We start from the raw sequence: 26163 nt of genomic DNA, 5'->3' as shown, positions 1-26163 counted from the left end.
CCACAGCAAGTGCTTTGGTGCAGACGACCAGCCAGGTCCAATCGGGCGTAAACAGAAGCCGAAAATGGGTACACCTCCCAGGCCCAACAGCTGCTGTAACGTAAACCTGCGACCCATTCAAAAGTGGCCAATCAAGAGGTAAACAACAGAGGTCATGAATGGGGAGAGGAGGAGGAGGAGGAGGATGGGTTGTCGTCGTGGGCCCGCCGCTGGTCGGCTCTGGCTTCGGCTACATTCCTCCCACGCCGGTCGCCCTTCCCGCCACACCTGTCGCTTCCATCTCGCTCCTCCGCTCTTCCCGCGGGCAAAACCCTCACCTGTCGTGTACGTTTACCTTCCAGGACTTCCTATACACACAAGCAGTAAACACTGGCACACCCTGGCCACTCTGAACGTGGACAAAAACAACAGAAGCAATTGTACCAGTAAGCGACATCTGGCACACGCGGGCCAATATTTTGTGAATGAACCGTTTGGAAATGTCGAGCGCCGAATTTTACTCCGGCAACAGATATCTCTACGAGACTGGCCCTTAGTTAAGTGATGTATATAAGTAACTAGTAATATATTGTACTTCACGTGTATACTGTTATACCTTCTTTGACTTTTTAAGATAAGTGTTTACATCTCGCACACCAGCGACAGCTAACATTCATATCTTTTAAAGAAAACATTTCTTCGTGTTTAAAACAAAAATTACTCTTAAATCTATCCTTACTAAATATCATGTTCCACTACCCCTCCCCCTCTTTTTTTCTCAAGCAGCCGTGCCAATTGATCTGTCCTTTTCAATATACAACACCGCACAGGCGACCCGTACGTACTTAAAACTGCATACATAATTGGCTCTGTACTAAGAACTTTTCATTTCAACCCTTGCCTTCTCCCGACGCACAGTAACAAGACGATGTCGAACACAGTACAGGCACTTCGATTACGTACTTCACAGCTCCGGCGTCACGCCGGCCCGCCCCAAGGCGCTACGGGGCGATCCTCCATACCAGGCAAAGAGGTGGTCACTCCGGAGGGCCAGGTGCCACACGCCGAGGCCAAACGTGGTGAAAGCCACACACACATTCCACTACAGTGTTGGCATCCATAACAAACACTGCGTGACAACCCTTGGGATCTCGTACAGGAATGATGAATGGGAGGAACGCGAGGTGTGTATTTCTACGACAGAATATATATATATTTATATATATATATATATAACGCACGACATAGCAGGAGACCGTTAGATTTAAATGGCCCAGACAGACAGCGCGTAATGCCTGATAATAATAATAATAATAATAATAATAATAATAATAATAATAATAATGATAATTATTATTATTATTATTATCATTATTATAACAATGATACTACAACAACTACTAATAATTATTATTATCATTATCATTATTATAATAGTTTAATAATGATATCATTGATGATTAATTTCATATCTTGTGGTAATTCCAAATACCAAGGTTAGAAACGTCATGTGTGTGTGTGTGTGTGTGTGTGTGTGTGTGTGTGTGAGGGTAGAGTCAAATACCAAGGTGAGACACTTGGGGTCTATCACGTTGCGCCACAGATGATGACAACAGCTGTAGGGGAAAGAAAAAAATAAAATGCCGACTTGGCACCTGGTCCGCCCAGGTCACGTGACGTCGTCTTCACGGCAACATTAACGTGACGTCTTTCCAGGATTAATGTCCACACACCCGCCATCGTAACATGATTATCATAAATATGATTTACGTAAACTACAATTACACAGGGCGGATTGAAAAAAAAAATAAAAGCAATGAATTAAAAGAGTTAATCTCTTATATATTTACATTATTTAAGTTTATACAAAATTCTTTCCGAAGCGACGGAGGTGTCGTAGTCCGTACTGGGCAAAACAAAGGCACGCAGGTTTAGTCTACAAGCGCGGCTGGGAATTTCGCGCGCATCCCAGCCGCCCTGGCTGGATGGTCGTGGCCGCACAGCTCACGTCCTCACCGTGGTATTCTAACATCTTCCTGTCACCACCCGACCTTATTCCACACTTCTAGTGTAAGGGTATTTCCAATTTCCCGTGGGGTAAATCATACGTCAGCACGTAACATACACCTCGCAATAGTTACGTAGCCCGACTACCTCGGCAGTTACGACACGACGGTATCATAATGACTCCTGACCTTTGACCTGGCCTTTATTCCGACCCTGAGGATCAGGTCAAAGGCCAAGCGCTCATGAGTTTAAAAAGACAATTAAGAGGGCAAAACGTGTCTGGGTCGGGGGTGGGGAAGTACATGAAGTACATACCTGTGTGACTGTATACATATACATACAGCGTGTGTGTGTGTGTGTGTGTGTGTGTGTGTGTGTGTGTGTGTATATATATATATATATATATATATATATATATATATATATATATATATATATATATATATATATATATTCTGCGTTTCACTGTCCCTATGCCTCGTGTTCAGGGGGAGAAAAATAGGCATATTTGTACACAGAGGGATGTCTACATACACTTCTGTATATGTAAGTCATGTGTACACTGAGTACAGTGTAGAGGATGTGTGTGTGTGTGTGTGTGTGTGTGTGTGTGTGTGTGTGTGTGTGTGTGTGTGTGTGTGTGTGTGTACGTACGTGGTAGGTCAGTCAGTCATGTCCGGTAAGTGCGTTGCCGTACCAGAGCGACCCAGGTACAGCGTCAAGCACATAACACACACACACACACACACACACACACACACACACACACACACACACACGCACCGCACTCCCCACCCCACCATCCCCCTCCACCGAGCAAAACACCCCCATCTTCCTCACCCACAAGGAGGTGGGTGACATGCACCATGTAGGATCTTCCTCATCCACAAGGAGGTGGGTGACATGCACCATGCAGGATCTTCCTCACCCTCCTCACAAGCACGAAACACACCCCCACCTCCCTCACCTCGACTCGTTAACAAGCGAGGCGGAGAAGAGGCCTTCCTCCACACGCCGTAGCGACATTAGACTCGACCAAGAGGCCGGAATCCTTCCACTACTGACCCCGGCATTTTTCCACTACGGGGGGGTCTTAGCTGTACTGTTCCACCGCATTCCTCCACTACAGGGGATCTTAGCTGTACTGTTCCACCGCATTCCTCCGCTACAGGGGTCTTAGCTGTACTGTTCCACCGCATTCCTCCACTACAGGGGATCTTAGCTGTACTGTTCCACCGCATTCCTCCGCTACAGGGGTCTTAGCTGTACTGTTCCACCGCATTCCTCCACTACAGGGTTTCTTAGCTGTACTGTTCCACCGCATTCCTCCACTACAGGGGTTCTTAGCTGTACTGTTCCACCGCATTCCCAAGGTCAACTGTATTGTCCCATTGTACTGTTCTAAGCTGTGCCGTTCCAATGTTCTCATGGTCGGCATTATCGTTCCACCTTGTTCCCAAGGTCAACTGTACTGTTCCATCATATCTCTATGATCGGCTGTACTGTTCCACTACGTTCCCTTGGTCAGGTGTTCTGTTCTGTTCCACCTTGTTCCCTTGGTCAGGTGTTCTGTTCTGTTCCACCTTGTTCCCAAGGTCAACTGCACTGTTCCAGTATACCCCTATGATCAGCTGTGCTGTTCTACTATGTCCCCATGGTCAGCTGTACCGTTCGACCATGTTCCTATGATCACAACCATCACATGACTCTCTCTCTCTCTCTCTCTCTCTCTCTCTCTCTCTCTCTCTCTCTCTCTCCTTCCCTCCCACACCTGTTCCATCAACTGACCACTCTCACTACCCCTTTCCCCCACTCAACTTACGGTACTTACCCAACAGAGTACTTCCCTATCACACTTACCCTAAACAGTACTTCCCGATCGTACTTGCCCACCTCCTTCTCTTGCCTACCTACCTACTCTCCTTGACTGTCTACCTAGCACCGACCTGCCCTAACCACAGCAGGTGAGGTAGACTAGCCCATGGAGGGAGGGAGGGGAGGGAGTGGCCACCCCGTACCTCTCTACTCCAGTGCCCTACTTCCCTGTGGTCAGTCCTGGGGGAGGGGGAAAGGAGGAAGGGGGGGTTGCGTGGGAAAGATGCGTGTGTCTGGGGGGAGGGGAGAGGCGGGGGAGGGGGGGGAGAAAGAAAGATGGACTCGGCCGGACATAACACTCCCTCCTCCTTCCTCCCCGCACCTTCCATCACCTCCCCCAAACCTCCCTCACGCTCAGAGCACCCGCCACACCCTCGACCAAACGCGGTGTTCTCACACACCCTTAACCAGCACTACACCCCCCCGAATACTACACCACCGTACACAACCACTACACACCCACTTGTACAGGTGTAGCAAGGCGGGACCGCGACGGTGGGGTGGGGCGGGGCGGGGCGGGGCGTGGGGGTTGTTGTTTCAGACCCGCCCGGCCCAGCTCTCCCGGGGCCGGCCAATTTTCCCCAGACCGAGGAATTCCTTCCTGTCGGCGACGCGGGTTCCCGACGTCGTCACCGGCCGTGCCGACCGCCGCCTCGCCCGGGGCCGCCGGGGTTTTTAAATGCTCGTAAGAGATCCAGAGTGTTGGTGACCCGCGAGGAATGCGCTGGTGATGTGCCTTTCTTTGTGTTAGATGAGACGGCACGGCTGACTGAAAGCCCTAATATATATATATATATATATATATATATATATATATATATATATATATATATATATATATATATATATATATATATATGTTGGAAAGGATCACAATTCTGCGCGTGATCAAGATATTTCTATGAGTCCAAGGGGAAAATGAAACACGAAAAGTTCCCAAGTGCACTTTCGTGTAATAATCACATCATCAGGGGAGACACAAGAGAGAAATATAACAGTCAGTTGATATACATCGAAGAGACGAAGCTAGGACGCCATTTGGTAAACATTTTCCATAACCCCTTATATTTTTTCCAAGGCGATACACGGCTAAAGGTTTATTATGAGTACAAACATATGACGCTCTCAGGGTGAAACCATAGCATCTGGTCGACGAGACTAGTGTTTCTAAAGGTGTGAGTAATAGCCACCCGCCTCAGTGTGCCTCAAGCTATCTTTAAAAAAAAAAGCAGGTTCTTTATTTTACTCCTTCAGGCTGCTACTTCATTTTTATGAAAGGCCGCTTCTGGGCGCTGGATTTCTTGCACCTGTGCTTTAAAAGGTGGTCGACTCTCACCTCCCTAGGAAGGAGAAAACCCGAACTCTCGTTTGAAAGCAAGAAAATGTGAGTACAAGGGCTAGATTTCTAGGCGCTCAGAACGCGAAGTCAGGCGCCTGCTTGTCAGGGCTTGTGGCCTCCCTGGCAACGTCAACCCCACCACCCAAGCCAATCATTAGTCGCCCGTGGAAGACCACTCCAGATACAGCTACCCTAGACAGACGTGAGGCATATGGAAGCGACCCCAGATCATCACCCCTAGAGATAGGGGTCTGGTGGTGTTGGTGATGTTGTCAGGGAAGGCAAGGGCGCTGGCTGAGGTGATTGCAGACGCTGCTGCATATGTCCACTGGGGCTGAAATACATTGACGATACGAGGTTCAAATGCAAACACTGCGTATACAGGCCATGTCTTGTTTGCAAGGGCTCACGTGTAAACAATTACGCGTAAAGAATGTTAGAATTGGTCTAAATGAAAACGATGTTCTGGTGGTGGACTTGTGTACATCACTCAAGAGGGCGGCGTACACATGTAAACCGCGTATGTACATGTGTACATAACACCCAAACGGATCAAATACGACCACTGCACATCACACGTTCATAAGCAACACTTCCTCGTGGGGGGGAGGTTAAATGACAAGGTGTCCCAGGTGTTCCCCCTGTTGACAGAGTAATTAAATGCGACCTTCTGCAGGAGGCGAGGGGTGGACATGGGGCGCGCCCAACACCTACAGCAGACGAGGTCCTGACACACACACACACACACACACACTCCACGTTGAGGTACGGCGGTGCATCCCATCACCACCCACGTCCTAGCGCCTTCCTCCAAGACCACCTCCACCACGGGCGGCGGTGTTCACCGGTGGCGGTGTTCTTCCTCCTCTTCTTCTTCTTCTTGCCCCGCCGCTTCCCTGCTCCGCTTCACATGTAGGGCACGCGCGCGCCGAAGACGGCCGAGCGTAATCCGGTCGCCTCGCGGGCTGCACCGGCCAACCATAATGAACCAGCGCCTCCGATGACCGTGCCTCGTACCTGTCGGGCTGTGTGGTGGCCTTCCCCTCCCTCCGTGTCCATCCGGGTCCTGCTGCCACGAGGACGTTCGAAACCAAACCGCTGCAGATCCCACGCACGGAGAACCTCCCTACCTAACCTCACCTCCTGTCTCCCAACACCCCACTATTACCCACGGTAACTGGTGGCGAATCCAGGTTACCAGGGGAAACTCTAGGATGGGGGGGGGGGGTGGAGGGGGTGTCAATCACCACCCTCCCACCCCCCCCCCCCCTCCGCGCACGCCGGAAGTGTGTACTTCAAGAGCCGTCCGTCCACCACCTGGACACCACCACCTGCGGCTGTCACCCGCCTGCGGTCGTCACACCTTCGCCTGAGAAACGCACGCGGCTCACCTACACACGTGCTGCTGGTGTGCGTGGTGTGTGTGTGTGTGTGTGTGTGTGTGTGTGTGTGTGTGTAGCCGACTCCTGCTACTTAAATCTCTCCGAGCAAAAAAAAAAAAAAAATCCCTCAATATAATAGATAGAGATAGACAACTAGATAGATATAGATAGATAGATATATAGATAGATAGATAGAGATAGATAGATAGGTAGATAAAGAGAGAGAGAGAGAGAGAGAGAGAGAGAGAGAGAGAGAGAGAGAGAGAGAGAGAGAGAGAGAGAGAGAGAGAGAGAGAAGAAGAAGAAGAAGAAGAAGAAGAAGAAGAAGAAGAAGACTTATTATTAAGAGAGAGAGACATTCACCCACCTGTCTGTGAGGCCCTCAATGTCGTCCGCTTGCTCCGCCAGCGAGGACTCCAGGTCCAGGTAGGTGCTGTAGTCACCGTCCCGGTACACCTGCAGCGTGGCGTCGTCCAGCTGTCAGGGGCAGAGAGGCACAACACAATGTTAGTCACTATGTCACGACCGGCTGACCCGGCACCGCCGGCCAACCTATGCCCAAATCAAGGCCATTCCATCAACGATATATATATATATATATATATATATATATATATATATATATATATATATATATATATATATATATATATATATATATATATATATATATATATATCCATCCTAGGTGTAGCATATCCTCGTTACACTGACGCTGCTAAGAAGACAGAGGAGCTTTTCTGTTACCCTTATCATATTATTCTGTGGTGAACAACATTTACTGGTGATAGACAGGGACTCATTTACAGTTATGCCATAGAATCAATAACTGTTACCATAAAACTTCAATAATAATAATAATAATAATAATAATAATAATAATAATAATAATAATAATAATAACTAATAATAATAACTACTTAATAATAATAATAATAATAATAATAATAATAATAATAATAATAATAATAATAATAATAACAACAATAATAATAATAATAACTATATAATAACAATAATAATAATAATAATAATAATAATAATAATAATAATAATAATAATAATAACAATAACTATATAATAATAATAATAATAATAATAATAATAATAATAATAATAATAATAATAGCTACCATTATCATAATCATCGTTATCATTATCTTTATCATTTATCCAAAAGGTCATATGTGTCAGTAATGACATAAGAATCATGGCGTGACATACGACCCGAGGGGTACTACCCACCCTTCCCTTCACTACATGACAACCACTACGGATAGGGTGACTGACACACACACACACACACACACACACACACACACACACACCATCACCACCACCACACCGCCTGCTGCAGCCCATCACGGCCACATACCCTCCTCACATCACAGGCTGCGGCTCGTCACTGCTCCTAGACTATGTTAAAAGCAGTGAGTGCTGGCTGGAGCATTTCCTACTGTGTTTTATGACCCAACACCAGGAAACATACGGGCCTGGCAGCCAGATATTAGTATATATATATATATATATATATATATATATATATATATATATATATATATATATATATATATATATATATATATTCTGCCAATACCGCTATCATGGTTTCCTTTGTGAAAATATGATCATAGATCAAATACTCAATACGCAAAACACATTCTCATCATAAGACACACGTCCGGCACAACATGCATGTGTCTGCAGCACATCTGTGGCAACGTGTGTACCTGGAAGGGAGTGTGTGCCACCCTGCCCACGTCCAGGAGTTACGACACTTCCTTCCTACAGATCAGAGAACATGTGTTCAGCAATCTGTTCCTGCCCTGTTCACCATTTCCGCCCAGGGGCCGAGAGGCGGTTCGTGAACTGACGTGGAGGTGATGCAGACACACACACCCACACACCATGCGTGGCTCACATCGCTCTCTCTCTCTCTCTCTCTCTCTCTCTCTCTCTCTCTCTCTCTCTCTCTCTCTCTCTCTCTCTCTCTCCGTAAGGTCACCGCCACAACCACCTGCTGTGGACGACCGTCACGGCCAAGATAGAGGGAAAATGGGTGGTGATGGGTGTTGGTGGGTGGTGGTTATCATACACAGTTATTCATTATACATAACGGAGGTCCACCGTGTGGTGTGGTGTGGTGTGGTTAGCACAGGGCGCCGCCCGCTGGCCACGTCCTACGCTCTCGTTCGACACGAAGGCTGAGGAGGAACGGGAGACAGGAGGCCCCAGGACTACTGCAGCGGCCCCGCGCGCGTTGTTACACCATGTTTATCCATCATGTATAATAACGGTGTTGACGCCCTGGGTGTTATCAATCAGTTATCAGGTGTTATCAGGTGGTATCAGGTGTTATCAGGTGGTATCAGGTGCCAGGCCGGATGACTGACAGCTTCAAAAAAGGGGACGTGCTGGCGTCAACCACTACCTTCCCCTCCCCCCTTTTCCCCACACTACGCCTTCCCCTCCCACCTTTATAGTTTCCGCACCTCTCCCCTTCTCCCCAACACCCACATTAGCAGAAAGGGGGAAGGGGAGAGAAAAAGGAAATTAAAAGAGGAAAGGTGCGAAACAAAAGGTATGTTAAGTTCATCCTCGTACGCAACACACTGGCCCTCCTAACGCCTCTCCGACCATCTAACAACAGTTCGGGACGACGTGACTGCATCACCTCCGCCACCGTCACCTCCTCCTGCCACCTGATATCCCCCGTCCCTAAGTTGCAGGTCGAGCCCCCACAGACCGATGAAGAATCTCATCTCAGGTCGTAGATTATGCACAAATTACGCAACTAACAACACACTAACAACTAACGCGCCTAACAACACACGCGCCCCACCACCCTAGTAGACCTCTCCCGTCCTGGGACTAACACCACACCGGCGCCCCACCACCCTTGACCTCCCCCGTCCTGGGAGCGCCAGCGACTCTCCCGGTACAAACACAGACAGGCCAGCACCACCAGGCACAACACATTACTGTACCTCGAGGCCCCGTGTCCTGCTGCTGTCTGGGGCGCGGTGCCATGATGATGCTCGAGAGTGGGGAGGTGAGGGAACGGGGCGGGAGGTGAGGGAGATAGCCCGCTGAGAGAGAGAGAGAGAGAGAGAGAGAGAGAGAGAGAGAGAGAGAGAGAGAGAGAGAGAGAGAGAGAGAGAGAGAGAGAGAGAACGTGGGAGAGCGAGAGTGTTGTTAGGCGGAACTGTTTTAAGCGCTCGCTTTACTACAACGTCCTGGCGGCTCTGGAGAGAGAGAGAGAGAGAGAGAGAGAGAGAGAGAGAGAGAGAGAGAGAGAGAGAGAGAGAGAGAGAGAGAGAGAGATTAGATCTCTCGTCGCACATCCAGCAAGGCCAAATCCACACACTCACACACTTACTCACACAGGCCAAATCCACACACACTCACGGACCCTCTCTCTCTCTCTCTCTCTCTCTCTCTCTCTCTCTCTCTCTCTCTCCCGTCCACAACAAGACACACACACACACACACACACACACACACAAAGAATAACATTCACGACTTCAATTGTCTCTGGTGAGGTCAGGGAATCATGCATGACACGTTTGCAACACGTAGCTGGTCCCCTCCTGCCTGGCCATCACGTCCTCCATTTACCCCCACACATCCATCACAAGGCTCCAGCACCACAACCTGACCACCACTTTATAAGTGATCTCCTGACTACTTTACTCACACTTTTATAAGTTACTCCCCTTTCCATCAGCATCACTACCTGATCGCCACTTTATAAGTTATTACCTTCACAACCACGACTACTTCACAACACCAACTTCCTAATTAATATGACTCGTAATATTCATGCCTCTCTCTCTCTCTCTCTCTCTCTCTCTCTCTCTCTCTCTCTCTCTCTACATCACCTAAACTCTCGTCTTGCAGTGATTCTGTGTGTACTCGTCCCCATCTCCCCTTGGTCATATCACTCAGTCATCGTCTGCTTCATAAAGAGACGAGGAAGAAGAAATGAAGAAGAAGAAGAAGAAGAAGAAGAAGAAGAAGAAGAAGAAGAAGAAGAAGAAGACACAGAGGAAGACGAAGAAGAGAAGAACAAGAAGAGAAAGAAGAAGAAAGAGAAGAAGAAGAAGAAGAAGAAGAAGAAGAAGAAGAAGACACAGAGGAAGACGAAGAAGAGAAGAACAAGAAGAGAAAGAAGAAGAAGAAGAAGAAGAAGAAGAAGAAGAAGAGGAAGAAGAAGAAGAAGAAGAGGAAGAAGAAGAAGAAGAAGAAGAAGAAGAAGAAGAAGACGACGCTGAAGAAGAAGAGAAAGAAGAAGAAGAAGAAGAAGAAGAAGAAGAAGAAGAAGAAGAAGAAGAAGAAGAAGACGAAGAAGAAGAAGAGAAAGAAGAAGACGCAGAAGAAGAAGAAGAAGAAGAAGAAGAAGAAGAAGAAGAAGAAGAAGAAGAAGGCAATGTAAACAGTCCGAGCCGGACGCGAACAATTAAACACGAAGTATTGAGCACAAGAAGATAATGGAGGGAGGAGGGAGGGGGGAGGGAGGGGGGGATGGAAAGAGGAGGGGACTGAGGGTGAGGGGAGGGGGATTGCAGGGGAGGGGAGGCGGGCTCAAGGATGAAAGCGCCTGGAGCTGCTGGGTCAGCTGGGAGTTCACACACACACACACACACACACACACACACACACACACACACACACACACGGCACGTATGGCTCTCTGACACACACGACCTGCTGGCGTGATGGCTGAGAGAGAGAGAGAGAGAGAGAGAGAGAGAGAGAGAGAGAGAGAGAGAGAGAGAGAGAGAGAGAGAGAGATTCGACACTAAAGAACTGCCCAAAAAAAAAAAAAATGAAAAAAGAAAAAAATTTGAGTGAGTGTTGGGTGTTGAAGGCTGGCGCTGCTCCCCCACAGTCACACCTCCCACCCCAACACCTTACGGATAAACAAACACTGTGACTATAACCACACCGCCTGTGCTGCCGGGTGGGCGAGGTGGGCGCCCAACCACCCCTAGCTAGCCAGGGGGCCTGAACAGCCGAACCAACGGCCTCAATCCGGAGAGAGAGAGAGAGAGAGAGAGAGAGAGAGAGAGAGAGAGAGAGAGAGAGAGAGAGAGAGAGAGAGAGAGAGAGAGAGGATAGAATCCAGACACATAAACGTATGACTCCACTTACCGCGAGCGGCCCCTGGCTGTTAGAGACGGTGTGTGTGTGTGTGTGTGTGTGTGTGTGTGTAAGTTATCGAGCCTTAGTGCCTCTCTCTCTCTCTCTCTCTCTCTCTCTCTCTCTCTCTCTCTCTCTCTCTCTCTCTCTCTCTCTCTGTCTCTCGTCATTCCACATTGGCGCACCGTGTCGTGGTGGTCAAAAGCTCGAGCCGAGAAGAGCCAATGCCCAAGTACTCTCTGGGATCCAAACCATCACCAGGCAGCTAACTAACTACCCAACCACCCAGCTACTGCCTCCTAACCATCCTATTACCCATCACACAGTGGCAAAATTGCCCATACCTCACTAACTAGTCGCCCACTACCCTTCACCACCTAATCCCCACCATCTACACCCACGCAACCACACACCTAACACCATCAACACTATATCCACCTACCACCACACATCTGCATCGCTGGACACCCACGCCTCCACCCACCTACACCAACACCCCTGCCCATGTACACCACCACGTACACCAGTCATCACCACCCACCCCCGAAGCATATCGCTGTGCAAGTGGGTAAACCTCCACACATATCGTAATGCAAGTGGGTAAACCACCACACATATCGTAATGCAAGTGGGTAAACCACCACACATATCGTAATGCAAGTGGGTAAACCACCACACATATCGTAATGCAAGTGGGTAAACCACCACACATATCGTAATGCAAGTGGGTAAACCACCACACATATCGTAATGCAAGTGGGTAAACCACCACACATATCGTAATGCAAGTGGGTAAACCACCACACATATCGTAATGCAAGTGGGTAAACCACCACACATATCGTAATGCAAGTGGGTAAACCAACCAGAGTTATTCTATCAAAATGGCGAAAGCCGCAACCGCTCTGCTCACGGGACTATGACATCTATGTGGCCCTCTCACAGGGTCGACAGTCCTCACCCACCCCCCACAAGCTTACGACTGGACGTATATCAATGAATGAAACCAGTGGTCAAGGATGCTGTTAGTGGCGGTAGGGCGACACGGAAGCACCTGGTCCTCGACACTGCTGCAGAAGGCACGGCTCCTCCTCCTGCTGCCTGACATCACTATATCAAGTTGGCATCATCACCATCGCCTCACCATCTAACGATGATAATGTATCATACATACAGTATACACGTGTGTGTGTGTGTGTGTGTGTGTGTGTGTGTGTGTGTGTGTGTGTGTGTGTGTGTGGAGGGAGCAAGGGCGAGGGAGAGACAAAGAGAGAGAGATGGAAGAGTGGAGTGGAGAGAGGTAAGGAGTAGCGTGTTTGCAGAAAGCAGACACGAGTTTGAAAAGCTGTTTGACCATGGAGGGAGTTCAAGAGACGGGGCTCCACGAATGTGGAACTACCCCCCCACCCCCCAAACAGTACAGAAAGGTCATTATACACACTAGGGTGTACAACTCTCTCTCTCCCCCTCTCCCTTTGTACTGTATAAACGGTTAATTACACAGACACAGATGTACAACATCTCCGTACTGTATAAACAGGTAAACACACACACACACACACACACACACACACACACACAGTTACTTCCCCCTCCATCAACAATGTTGGTTAAGTGAATTATTCCTGGGCGTGCCCCGCCCCGATCCTCTGACCCGGGAGCCCCCAGGGGCGGGCGGAGGGCAAAGGGCTGAGTCAAAGGTGAGTGTAACGAACGCCAGATAAAACTGTCCGCGGCTCGTGGTGGCTGGCGGTGCTCCTCCTGCTGCCTATACCAACCACACCACCACCGCCACCACACCCTCACAGGAACCTCCTGAAGGAGGAGGCAGAAGCAGTGACGGCTATCTCGAGACGGAATGATGAAAGACGGAAGAAGGTTCTTGGGCTGTGCCTTGATGTCTGGAGGAGGAAGAGGAGGAGGAAGAGAAGAGGAGGAGGAGGAGGAGGACGAAGACGATGCCACACGCCACACATCCTACGACCCCATCCCACTCACCACCACCACCATCATCCCCAGTCACCAGACCGTCCGGCGACACCGTCAACGCACCACTGACGGACCGCGACCATCCTAACGGACGCGCAACGGACATGGCAACGGACAAAGGGAGGTGGAGGACTATGACGCCCAGACATGGCGCTACTCCGTCGCCCACAACACCCGGACTCCTTACTTCGAGACCCAACCAAACACACATAAGGCTTGAAGCTTCAAACCCACAGGAGAGACGAGACCACGTAAAGGCAAAATCTCGACTAAAAAAAAAAAAAAATAAGTACACACACACACACACACACACACACACACACACACACGCACGCACGCACGCCGTCCTCACGACTCACACGCCGGAGTTATGGAAGCGCTAAGTTTGGGCACCATCTGCCGCCCGTGCTGCAGGAAGTGGCACTGTGGACATACACGCCAGTACGAACAGGTGCGGACCAGCACACCCCACCAAACACACCATCAGAGAGAGAGAGAGAGAGAGAGAGAGAGAGAGAGAGAGAGAGAGAGAGAGAGAGAGAGAGTTCTACAAACATCAACACGGACGGACCACCACTTATCAACTTCCTCCCATTTCTCCCCACCACACCACAGCAACAACCTCCCTCGTCTCCCTCCCGTGTGTGTGTGTGTGTGTGTGTGTGTGTGTGTGTGTGTGTGTGTGACCTTCGCCTCCTCCCCTTAACGAGCCAACAACCCGTTCAACAAACGCCGGTGGCGGCCCCCCTGACCCCATCATCCCTCCCACACGCGCGCCTGGCTAACAAGCTAACCATTAACCTCTGGGTAATTACGGGGGGAGGGAGAGGTGGGAGGGTGGGTTGTGGGGGGTCACACAGGGGAAGCGGCTCAGGAAATGAGATAAGTGATAATGACCCGTCAGGATGCTGGTGGCCAGTTACTTACACAGTTATGAGGAGGTGGTGGTCCGGATGCGGCATGCTCCGCCTCCCTCCTTCCTCCCCTCATGTAAACTCATGCAATGTCAAGCGTCCGGGTGTGTGTGTGTGTGTGTGTGTGTGTCGCCAGGCTGGCTGAGGACACCTTCCTCCCTCCCTCTGCTACGGTCCAACTGACTCAAGACGCTTCCAGTTCGTCGTGAAACAGGTCCTCGTTTTCTGTGGCCTCCTTAGGGCACCGTCACGTTCAACGGTGCGACGCCAGAGCACGACTGTACATGGGGGCGGGGAGTGTGTGTGTGTGTGTGTGTGTGTGATCAGGGTACAATGCACGAGGGTCGTCGTCGTGCTCAAGGGTTGTACCGACGTGTCCCAGGGTCGTACTGTCGTGTCCCAGGGTCGTACCGTCGTGCTCAAAGTTTCTTACCGTCGAGCTCAAGGGTCGTACCGTCGTGCTCCAGTGCTCAAGGGTCGTACCGTCGTGCCTCGGGGTCGTACCGTCGTGCCTCAGGGTCGTACCGTCGTGCTCAGGGGTCTTACCGTCGTGGCCCCCAGGGTTTCAATCTAGTAAGACGCCTCCCACTCACTACCTCCCGATATACTGAATTCAAAAATGATACAAAATACATCTTCAAATCAAGGCTAGGCACATCGCTACTAACACCTGTGGTCGGTATCAAAATCGAGTAAACCGCTAAAATCTTACATTATTTTCTTTTCCAAACCACTAGCCCCGTGAGCAAACGCCTTCACGATGACAAAGAGGTACTACACCAAGTCCACACTCTCCTTTAAATATATAATTTCCATAGCGGCATCTTCCTCCTACACCGCATGGTACTCTCTCTCTCTCTCTCTCTCTCTCTCTCTCTCTCTCTCTCTCTCTCTCTCTCTCTCTCTCTCTCTCTCTCGCACATTTTCTTCCTGCTGTCCGTTGAGCCAGAGGGAGAGGTGGAGGTAGGTCGGGGTACTTTCCAAATCACTCTTGATCTCCCAGTTGTCTTGCTCTTACCAAGGTAACTTGAAAATGATTCGCTCATTTGCCAAACAGCTCCACCTCACTCTTGAACTACCAAACAACCTGACAGCAGTACTGTACAGCACCAACCACCCTCAAACTAACTAATCTCTACACCACCAAAGTACCAACCCACTATCGTAAGTAACCAACCACCCACACCCCCCACCATTTCCTCTCTCTCTCTCTCTCTCTCTCTCTCTCTCTCTCTCTCTCTCTCTCTCTCTCTCTCCATCCCCTCGCAAACAACCCAATCAACACCCCCCCCTCCCCTTTAATCACCAGTTTGGCGCCCTCCCTTGACTGAGTACGAGGCAAGGTGACCAGCGAAAGGTATAGATAGGGAGGGACGTCTTAACCTGAGGGTGGGGGGAGGAGGGAGGGAGAGTGTGAGGGGGAGGGGGGTAGGGGGGTAGCAGTAGCCACACGTGTGAAGGTCCAGCTAGCCAAGCGGAGCAGCAGCAGGAGGAGGCTGGGGGAGGTGGACGACGAGACGAGGTGGCTAGCTCCTGTGGTTGGAATGCTTTACCGGCTGACTGGGTGGCGGCTGGCTGTGGAATTGGACGGGAGGAGGAGGAGGGAAGGAGGAGGCCATTCCTGGAGCGGGAGGGAGGAAGGAGGAGGCCATTCCTGGAGCGGGAGGAGGAGGAGGAGGCCATTCCTGGAGCGGGAGGATGGGGAGGGTAGAGGTAGAAAGTGAGGGTGATGAGGGGGGTGGGATGTTGGGTGGGTGATGCTCCTGCTGCTGCTGCTACTGCTGGCGGGGCACGGAGTGGGGGTTAGGGCGCGGGGAGGGAAGATGGGAGAGAGGTGAGTGAGGGAGAGAGGTGAGTGAGGGAGTGAGGTGAGGTGAGAGAAGGAGGCATTCCTCACTACAGTTTCACTAGGAAAGTGAAGGTGATGATGGTGCTTTATGATGGTCAGGTGGGCGGAGGCGTACCCAGCCAGCCAGCCACCACACGTTGTGGTAGCTGGTACAGTAGTGGTGTGGTAGCTAAGTGGTAGTGCTACCGGGGTGTTGTAGGTACGTACACCCCCCCACACATACAACCTAATATTGACCGTCTGAGCAAACGCATCTATCTATCTATCTATCTATCTATATAGATAGATAGATGAATAGATATAGATAGATAGATAGATAGAGAGAGAGAGAGAGAGAGAGAGAGAGAGAGAGAGAGAGAGAGAGAGAGAGAGAGAGAGAGAGAGAGAGAGACTGAGTGAGTTACGTGCTGTCGTAAGCGTCATTTGTGAGACGGAGACACCGTGCGTCTGTGGAATATCATTACGTGGGTTGCCCACGTGTGGGTGTGGCACAGAAAACATCGAACTGGGGCCTAGAGGGTGAAAAATTGACAGCCAGGGGGAGTCCTGGCTCCTCACTGTGCTACGAGGGAGAGCGGACACACACACACACACACACACACACACACACACACACACACACTGAGAAACCATACGACGGGAGCTTCCCAGGGGGACGGTGACGTCACCGAGGGAGATCCGCCCTTCGTGACGTCACACTCGCCACCACCACATCCTCCCGCACGAGCGAGTTCATAAACAAACACTAACGCGAGAGTTAGTGACAACAACATACGCGTTAACCGTGGGAGATAGACGATAGATTACGTCTATCAATATTACATACAGCTAATCCTCCAACCCCACCCCCCTGTAACATGGGGCCTTCTTCCCCCCGTAACATGGGGCCTTCTTCCCCCCGTAACGCGGGGACTCCTTTCCCCCCGTAACGCGGGGCCTCCTTATCCCCGTAACAGGGGGCCTCCTTACCCCCGTAACACGGGGCCTCCTTCCCACTGTAACATGGGGCCTCCTTCCCCTGTAATATGGGGCCTCCTTCCCCTCCGTAACACGGGGCCTGCTTTCGCTCCGTAACATGGGGCCTCCTTCCCCTCCGTAACACGGGGCCTCCTTCCGCCCCGTAACATGGGGCCTCATACATAATGAGAATTAATGAGGTTTTCGAATGATTCTTAAAAGTTACTAATTCATCAATTAGCGGATGAGGCATCGCGCTAACTACCCCCCTAATGGCCCTAGTGGTTGATCATGGCCGTCGTTAAAGCCCAAGTGACAAATCCCTTACCGAGTAACGCTGGCCGGTAACGCAGTCACTGGTAACGTAACGAGCGCACACATTACCAGGACGGAAACACCGCGGCCGGTCGTCACCGGAATCAACGACGATAAGGGGTGACGACTCAAGAGCGTCACACGTGACGTGTGTGTGGGTGTGACGGGGGAAGGAAGAGTTGGTGGACACCGTAACACCCGCTGACCTGTCGGAGGTCGTGACGAGCGTGTCACACACACACACACACACACACACACACACACACACACACACACACACCTTCCCCAGGTACCCAGGTGACACACACACACACACACACACACTCCTTCCCCAGGTACCCAGGTGCCCCACACACACCCCCACACACACACACACACACACACTCCTTCCCCAGGTGCCCAGGTGCCACACACACACACACACACACACACACACACACACACCTTCCCCAGGTGCCCCAGGTGTGCAACATCCTTCCCCCAATACTTCAGCCTCAAACACCTGACGTGGGTCTGGCGCTTCCGGTAACACTGTGACGTTACGAAGTGAATTAACTTCAACCTTAATGATCCATGACGCAGCAGACTATGACATGTTAGATGTGTAACCCCACCTGAGAATACAACAGACGTTGTGTAACCCACCTGAGAATACAACAGACGTTGTGTAACCCCACCTGGGAATACAGCAGGCGTTGTGTAACCCCCTGAGAATACAACAGGCGTTGTGTAACCCCCCTGAGAATACAACAGACGTTGTGTAACCCCCCCTGAGAATACAACGTCGGTTCCCTGCCCGCCCTCAACGTGTATAATACAACCCTACAGGAAATACAGTACACGAGGAGGAGGAAGGGGGGAGGGGGGGGGTTATAAGGGCGTAACCCTCATGGTTATTATCATGATGATGATGACATCATTCTCAGGGGGTGGGTAACGAATGCCCCTGTGGAAGAGTGGGGTCTGTCTACCCCCGGGGCAAAGCCGTGGCTGAAGGGCTATCACCATGATAAGCTGCTGGTGAGGTCCAGCCTTCGACCCCTCGCTAACAACGTGGGAAATGGCAAATATGTATGAAATATATATATATATATATATATATATATATATATATATATATATATATATATATATATATATATATATATATATATATAAAACAAAGGCAGACAGATTTATCAGAAATAAAGCGAAGGGCGATGATGAGTGTGTGTGTGTGTGTGTGTGTGTGTGTGAGTGTGTGTGTGTGTGTGTGTGTGTGTGTGTGTGTGTGTGTGTGTCGGGAGGGAGGACAGTGATGGAGAACGATGGGGCAGGGGGGGTTGAGGGTTGGGTTTTCCCGGGAGAGTGGTGGTGGAGGGAGATGGGATGGCAGGAGAGCACAAGAGGCGGACCACACGATGATAAAGATATGAGCGGGAGGGAGTGAGGGGTTGAAGGAGAGGGTGTGTGAGAGGTGTGTGCGAGAGGCCTACGGTGTGGCACGTGACCGCGGGAGGAGCGCCATCGCCAGACCAGACCAGACCAGACCCTCCACTGACCCCGGAGCCCCGGAGGCTCTAACCTGTGCCCTCCGGAGCCAGATGACCCAGGCCTCCACTACAGGGCCTCCTCCTCCAGGAGGGACCAACCTGCTCCTAGGACACACACACACACACACAGAGTCTCCCCACCCCGGGACGAACACCGACCACCCACACACACACACACACACACACACACACGTTCCCAGAAACAGTCGCACACGTCTATGTGTCCAGCGGAGGATGACATAAGCACACCACAAGCAACGCCTGAGTCACTCTGCGTCCACGGTGCGACCGGGCACGTGGTGTGGGCGGTCGCACCCCCGCACCACGTGCTGAAACCCGCACACGAGTCCGCACGTGTCCTCGTCACGGACGTGTGGGGTCCCTGGGGTGGGGGGGAAGGACACACACACACAGCAGAACAATACACAAGGGAGGTTGTGACGGTACACGGGAGGTTGTGACGGTACAAGGGAGGTTGTGACGGTACACGGGAGGTTGTGACGGTACACGGGAGGTTGTGACGGTGACGCCACAGGTGACGTGAGCCGCCAGGTGGGAATAGATGAAGTCCTCCCGTCGGCGGGAGTGACGGGGAGGTGAGGGGACACAGCGCCACTATCACCCCTTCCCCTCCTCCTCCAAACCCAGCCTGGGGAAGACGGTGGCCTGGGCTAGACAAGGGGAAGAGGTGGGGCGGAGGGGGGGAGGATGTGACCGTCACATGGGCCCCAGTGTCCTGCGTGAGGTGGCGGGAGGTCGCCACACCACCACCATAACGTGAGGACCAGCGGTCGAATCCCGCCCAGCAGTGGAGGGCGACGCATCTCACACCTGCACGAAATTCCTTCCCCTTTGTATGTTCGAGCGACGAACTTGTCTTAATTGGAGAACACGAAATAAACTTCCTCTGTCGTTTTACTGACACGATTAATGGTGAGTATATTTTTCCCACGTCACACTATCGTTGAAGCCTACGGCGTCTGGTATTGTATACAGTGGTAACCTGTATGTATACAATGGTAACCTGTATGTATACAGTGGTATCCTATATGTATACAGTGGTAACCTGTATGTATACAATGGTAACCTGTATGTATACAGTGGTAACCTGTATGTATACAGTGGTAACCTGTGCGTATACAGTGGTAACCTCTATGTATACAGTGGTAACCTGTATGTCTACAGTGATAACCACTATGTATACAGTGGTAACCTGTATGTATACAGTGGTAACCTATACGTATACAGTGGTAACCTATATGTATACAGCGGTAACCTATATGTATACAGTGGTAACCTGTACGTATACAGTGGTAACCTGTACGTATACAGTGGTAACCTGTATGTATACAGTGGTAATCTATACGCAAACAGTTGTAACCTGTATGTATACAGTGGTAATATGTATACAGTGGTAACCTATATCTCGTACTAACCATTACATACCAAGAGCTTCTTCTGCACAGGAAACTAAAAATCTATATTCCTACTAGATCAGGCGAGGCTGTGTTCGTCTATGCCAGGACTGAACACTGGCTCCTTTCTAAATCGACATCACAATGACGTGGGAGTCGACAACATGCCATTAAGGGTCAAGGCCATGATCGACACCCGCCGCCACGGGGTGGGAAACATGTGCGATCGACACGAGAGATGCTACGGACCACCCGTGACGTAGTGGTCGACCTTCCATCACTGTCGACGAGGTAGTCGACGCTCACCATTAGGGGAGAGATAACTGACGTGGTGGTCGACACATCCCTAGGGAGCAACGTGACGCGATAGTCGACACACAACACCACTCAGGACGGCACGGGACGGGCGGGACCGGCAACCCGCGCATGTGAGGGATCGTGTAGAGAGAGAGAGAGAGAGAGAGAGATTGCGTCAGTCATGGCCGTGCATTGACAGGTGAGGTTCCGACAAGAGAGGTGTTGTTTGTGTTGGTATCATATCAGGCGGGGCCAGGGAGCACTGCTGGCCACCCACCACCACCACCACCACAGTACCACAGTTACCCACCCAGACGTCACGGACCGTGTGTGCGCGTGTGTGTGTGTGTATGTGTTGTGGGTTGTGGGGTGAGGTGGGGCGCTGGTAATGGAGATAGGGGTTGGAGACTGTGTGAGGTGAGGGTGACATATGCTATAGGGAGGCCTGGGTTCACTACTACCCATGTACTTTTTTCTTTTCCTTTCCCCCTTTTTTTTTTCTACACGCTGGGCAACATCTGTCTCTCTCTGTCTCTGTCTGTGACAGGAGGCGGGGGACGGGGAGGAGGAGGAGGAGGAAGCGTGCTAAGGGGGGCGGGACACTGACCTGGGAGGGGGCGGTATCTCCTGGACATCTCCAAGGGCGGCGTCCTTGGAGCCTGACTCACTTCCCATCTGCTGTGTGTGTGTGTGTGTGTGTGTGTGTGTGTGTGTAGCACCCTCCCTAACACGACCCTATATCTAAAAAAAAAAACACAAAAACCAACAGGCCGTATATTTCCGTACGCCTATAAACGGGTCCCAGCGCTATAACGCGGCGACGATATATATACATAAACCCCCCCACCCCAGGCCCGGCAGCGGCGCCTACAGGGGAGGGAGAGAGAGAGAGAGAGAGAGAGAGAGAGAGAGAGAGAGAGAGAGAGAGAGAGAGAGAGAGAGAGAGAGAGAGAGATCCCACCACCACCATCTCTGTGTCGGGGGTGGAGGTGTTGGTGCAGGGCTAGAGAGCACATCCCCACCATCCACCCCCCACACCACACTCACGACCCCCCAACACACCCTACCCCCCCGTCCACTGCCGACATACGCCATCCACCATTACGTGTGTGTGTATATACGTGGAAAGTGGGCGCCACTTGGGAGGACCAAGTTATGACAGTGGGGCACGTCAGCAGCTGTCGAGGAGGTCATAATGTAACGCATGGAAGCGGGGCTATATATGATGACCCACCCATCCCTGGACGTGGGGCTATATATGATGACCCACCCATCCTTGGACGCGGGGCTATGATGACCCACCTATCCCTGGACGCGGGGCTATGATGACCCACCCATCCCTGGACGTGGGGCTATATATGATGACCCACCCATCCCTGGACGTGGGGCTATATATGATGACCCACCCATCCCTGGACGTGGGGCTATATATGATGACCCACCCATCCCTGGACGTGGGGCTATATATGATGACCCACCCATCCCTGGACGTGGGGCTATGATGACCCACCCATCCCTGGACGTGGGGCTATATATGATGACCCACCCATCCCTGGACGTGGGGCTATGATGACCCACCCATCCTTGGATGTGGGACTATTAATGACCCACCACAGAAGGGTAATGGTATTATCAAACTGTTCAACTGCCAATCGTATGAACAACGACGGTGTTAACAACTGACCAGGGCGAGGAGCGAGAAGTTGCCATTTGGTAACTTCGTCTCTTCGATGTATATCAACTGACTTATGTTTCTCTCTTGTGTCTCCCCTGATGATGTGATTATTACACGAAAGTGCACTTGGGAACTTATCGTATTTCATTTTCCCCGTGGACTCAGGAATATTCTGATCGCGCAAAATTGTGATCCTTCCCATATATATATATATATATATATAATATATATATATATATATATATATATATATATATATATACACAACACACACACAACAGATCTCCCCACCCCGGACGAACACCGACCACACCACACACACACACAACACACACACGTTCCCAGAAACATCCCCCACACGTCTATGTGTCCAGGGGAGGATGACATAGCACCCACAAGCAACCCTGAGTCACTCTGCGTCCCACGGTTGCGACCGGGCACGTGCTGTGGGCGGTCGCCCCCCCGCACCACGTGCCGAAACCCCACAGGTCCCACGTGTTCCTCGTCACGGACGTCTGGGGTCCCGGGGGTGGGGGGGGGGGGGAGAAGGACACACACACACACACAACAGAACAATACACAAGGGGGGTTGTGACGTAACACGGGAGGTTTGTGACGGTACACGGGGGGTTTGTGACGGTGACGCCACAGGTGCCCGTGAGCCGCCAGGGGGGAATAGATAAAGGGTCCTCCCGTCGGCGGGAGTGACGGGGAGGTAGGGGACACAGCGCCACTATCACCCCTTCCCCTCCTCCTCCAAACCCAGCCGGGGGAAGACGGTGGCCTGGGCTAGACAAGGGGAAGAGGGGGGGCGGAGGGGGGAGGATGTGACCGTCACATGGGCCCCAGTGTCCCTGCGTGAGGTGGGGGGAGGTCGCCACACCACCACCATAAACGTGAGGACCAGCGGTCGAATCCCGCCCACAGTGGAGGCGACGATCTCACACCTCCACAAATTCCTTCCCCTTTGTATGTTCGAGCGACGAACTTGTCAAATTTGGGAGAACACGAAATAAACTTCCTCTGTCGTTTTACTGACACGACTAATGGTGAGTATATTTCTCACGTCCCCACATCGTTTTAAGCCTTCGGCGTCTGGTATTTATACAGTGGTAACCGTATGTATACAGTGGTAACCTGTATGTATACAGTGGTAACCTATATGTAAACAGTGGTAACCTGTATGTATACAATGGTAACCTGTATGTATACAGTGGTAACCTGTATGTATACAGTGGTAACCTGTGCGTATACAGTGGTAACCTCTATGTATACAGTGGTAACCTGTATGTCTACAGTGATAACCACTATGTATACAGTGGTAACCTGTATGTATACAGTGGTAACCTATACGTATACAGTGGTAACCTGTATGTATACAGTGGTAATCTATACGTATACAGTGGTAACCTGTATGTATACAGTGGTAACCTATACGCAAACAGTGGTAACCTGTATGTATACAGTGGTAACATGTATACAGTGGTAACCTATATCTCGTACTAACCATTACATACCAAGAGCTTCTCCTGCACAGGAAACTAAAAATCCATAGTCCTACTAAATCAGCCAAGGCTGTGTTCGTCTATGCCAGGATTGAACACTGGCTCCTTTCTAAATCGACATCACAATGACGTGGGAGTCGACAACATGCCATTAAGGGTCAAGGCCATGATCGACACACGCCGCCACGGGGTGGGAAACATGCGCGATCGACACGAGAGATGCTCCGGGCCACCCGTGGCGTAGTGGTCGACCTCCCATCACTGTCGACGAGGTAGTCGACGCTCACCATTAGGGGGGAGATAACTGAAGTGGTGGTCGACACATCCCTAGGGAGCAACGTGACGCGGTAGTCGACACACAACACCACTCAAGACGGCACGGGACGGGCGGGACCGGCAACCCGCGCATGTGAGGGATCGTGTAGAGAGAGAGAGAGAGAGAGAGAGAGAGAGAGAGAGAGAGAGAGAGAGAGAGAGAGAGAGATTGCGTCAGTCATGGCCGTGCATTGACAGGTGAGGTTCCGACAAGAGAGGTGTTGTTTGTGTTGGTATCATATCAGGCGGGGCCAGGGAGCACTGCTGGCCACCCACCACCACCACCACAGTACCACAGTTACCCACCCAGACGTCACGGACCGTGTGTGCGCGTGTGTGTGTGTGTGCGCGTGTGTGTGTGTGTGTGTTGTGGGTTGTGGGGTGAGGTGGGGCGCTGGTAATGGAGATAGGGGTTGGAGACTGTGTGAGGTGAGGGTGACATATGCTATAGGGAGGCCTGGGTTCACTACTACCCATGTACTTTTTTCTTTTCCTTTCCCCCCTTTTTTTTTCTACACGCTGGGCAACATCTGTCTCTCTCTGTCTCTGTCTGTGACAGGAGGCGGGGGACGGGGAGGAGGAGGAGGAGGAAGCGTGCTAAGGGGGCGGGACACTGACCTGGGAGGGGGCGGTATCTCCTGGACATCTCCAAGGGCGGCGTCCTTGGAGCCTGACTCACTTCCCATCTGCTGTGTGTGTGTGTGTGTGTGTGTGTGTGTGTGTGCGTGTGTGTGTGTGTGTGTGTGTGTGTGTGTGTGTGTGTAGCACCCTCCCTAATACGACCCTATATCTAAAAAAAAAACACAAAAACCAACAGGCCGTATATTTCCGTACGCCTATAAACGGGTCTCAGCGCTATAACGCGGCGACGATATATATACATAAACCCCCAACCCCAGGCCCGGCAGCGGCGCCTACAGGGAGGGAGAGAGAGAGAGAGAGAGAGAGAGAGAGAGAGAGAGAGAGAGAGAGAGAGAGAGAGAGAGAGAGAGAGAGAGAGAGAGAGAGAGACCCCACCACCACCATCTCTGTGCCGGGGGTGGAAGGCGGGGAAGGGTGTTGGTGCAGGGCTAGAGAGCACATCCCCACCATCCACCCCCACACCACACTCACGACCCCCCAACAAACCCTGCCCCCCCGTCCACTGCCGACATACGCCATCCACCATTACGTGTGTGTGTATATACGTGGAAAGTGGGCGCCACTTGGGAGGACCAAGTTATGACAGTGGGGCACGTCAGCAGCTGTCGAGGAGGTCATAATGTAACGCATGGAAGCGGGGCTATATATGATGACCCACCCATCCCTGGACGTGGGGCTATATATGATGACCCACCCATCCTTGGACGCGGGGCTATGATGACCCACCTATCCCTGGACGCGGGGCTATGATGACCCACCCATCCCTGGACGTGGGGCTATATATGATGACCCACCCATCCCTGGACGTGGGGCTATATATGATGACCCACCCATCCCTGGACGTGGGGCTATATATGATGACCCACCCATCCCTGGACGTGGGGCTATATATGATGACCCACCCATCCCTGGACGTGGGGCTATATATGATGACCCACCCATCCCTGGACGTGGGGCTATGATGACCCACCCATCCCTGGACGTGGGGCTATATATGATGACCCACCCATCCCTGGACGTGGGGCTATGATGAC

At 51.2% G+C, this 26163-nt stretch overlaps 1 protein-coding gene across 1 annotated transcript in view; it reads right to left on the bottom strand.

The window, feature by feature from the left end:
* LOC139756376 (uncharacterized) overlaps positions 1 to 26163 on the bottom strand; it is a 380293-nt gene that overhangs the window by 217798 nt on the left and 136332 nt on the right. Inside the window, 1 exon segment of the mRNA XM_071675765.1 lies at positions 6950 to 7059. Within this exon segment, the coding sequence (XP_071531866.1) occupies positions 6950 to 7059 (110 nt within the window).

The sequence above is a fragment of the Panulirus ornatus genome, chromosome 21 (assembly GCF_036320965.1).
Source record: "Panulirus ornatus isolate Po-2019 chromosome 21, ASM3632096v1, whole genome shotgun sequence".
Classification (NCBI taxonomy): Eukaryota; Metazoa; Arthropoda; class Malacostraca; order Decapoda; family Palinuridae; genus Panulirus; species Panulirus ornatus.
Note: the sequence above shows the minus strand (reverse complement) of the source record. Positions and strands in the feature narration are given on the sequence as shown.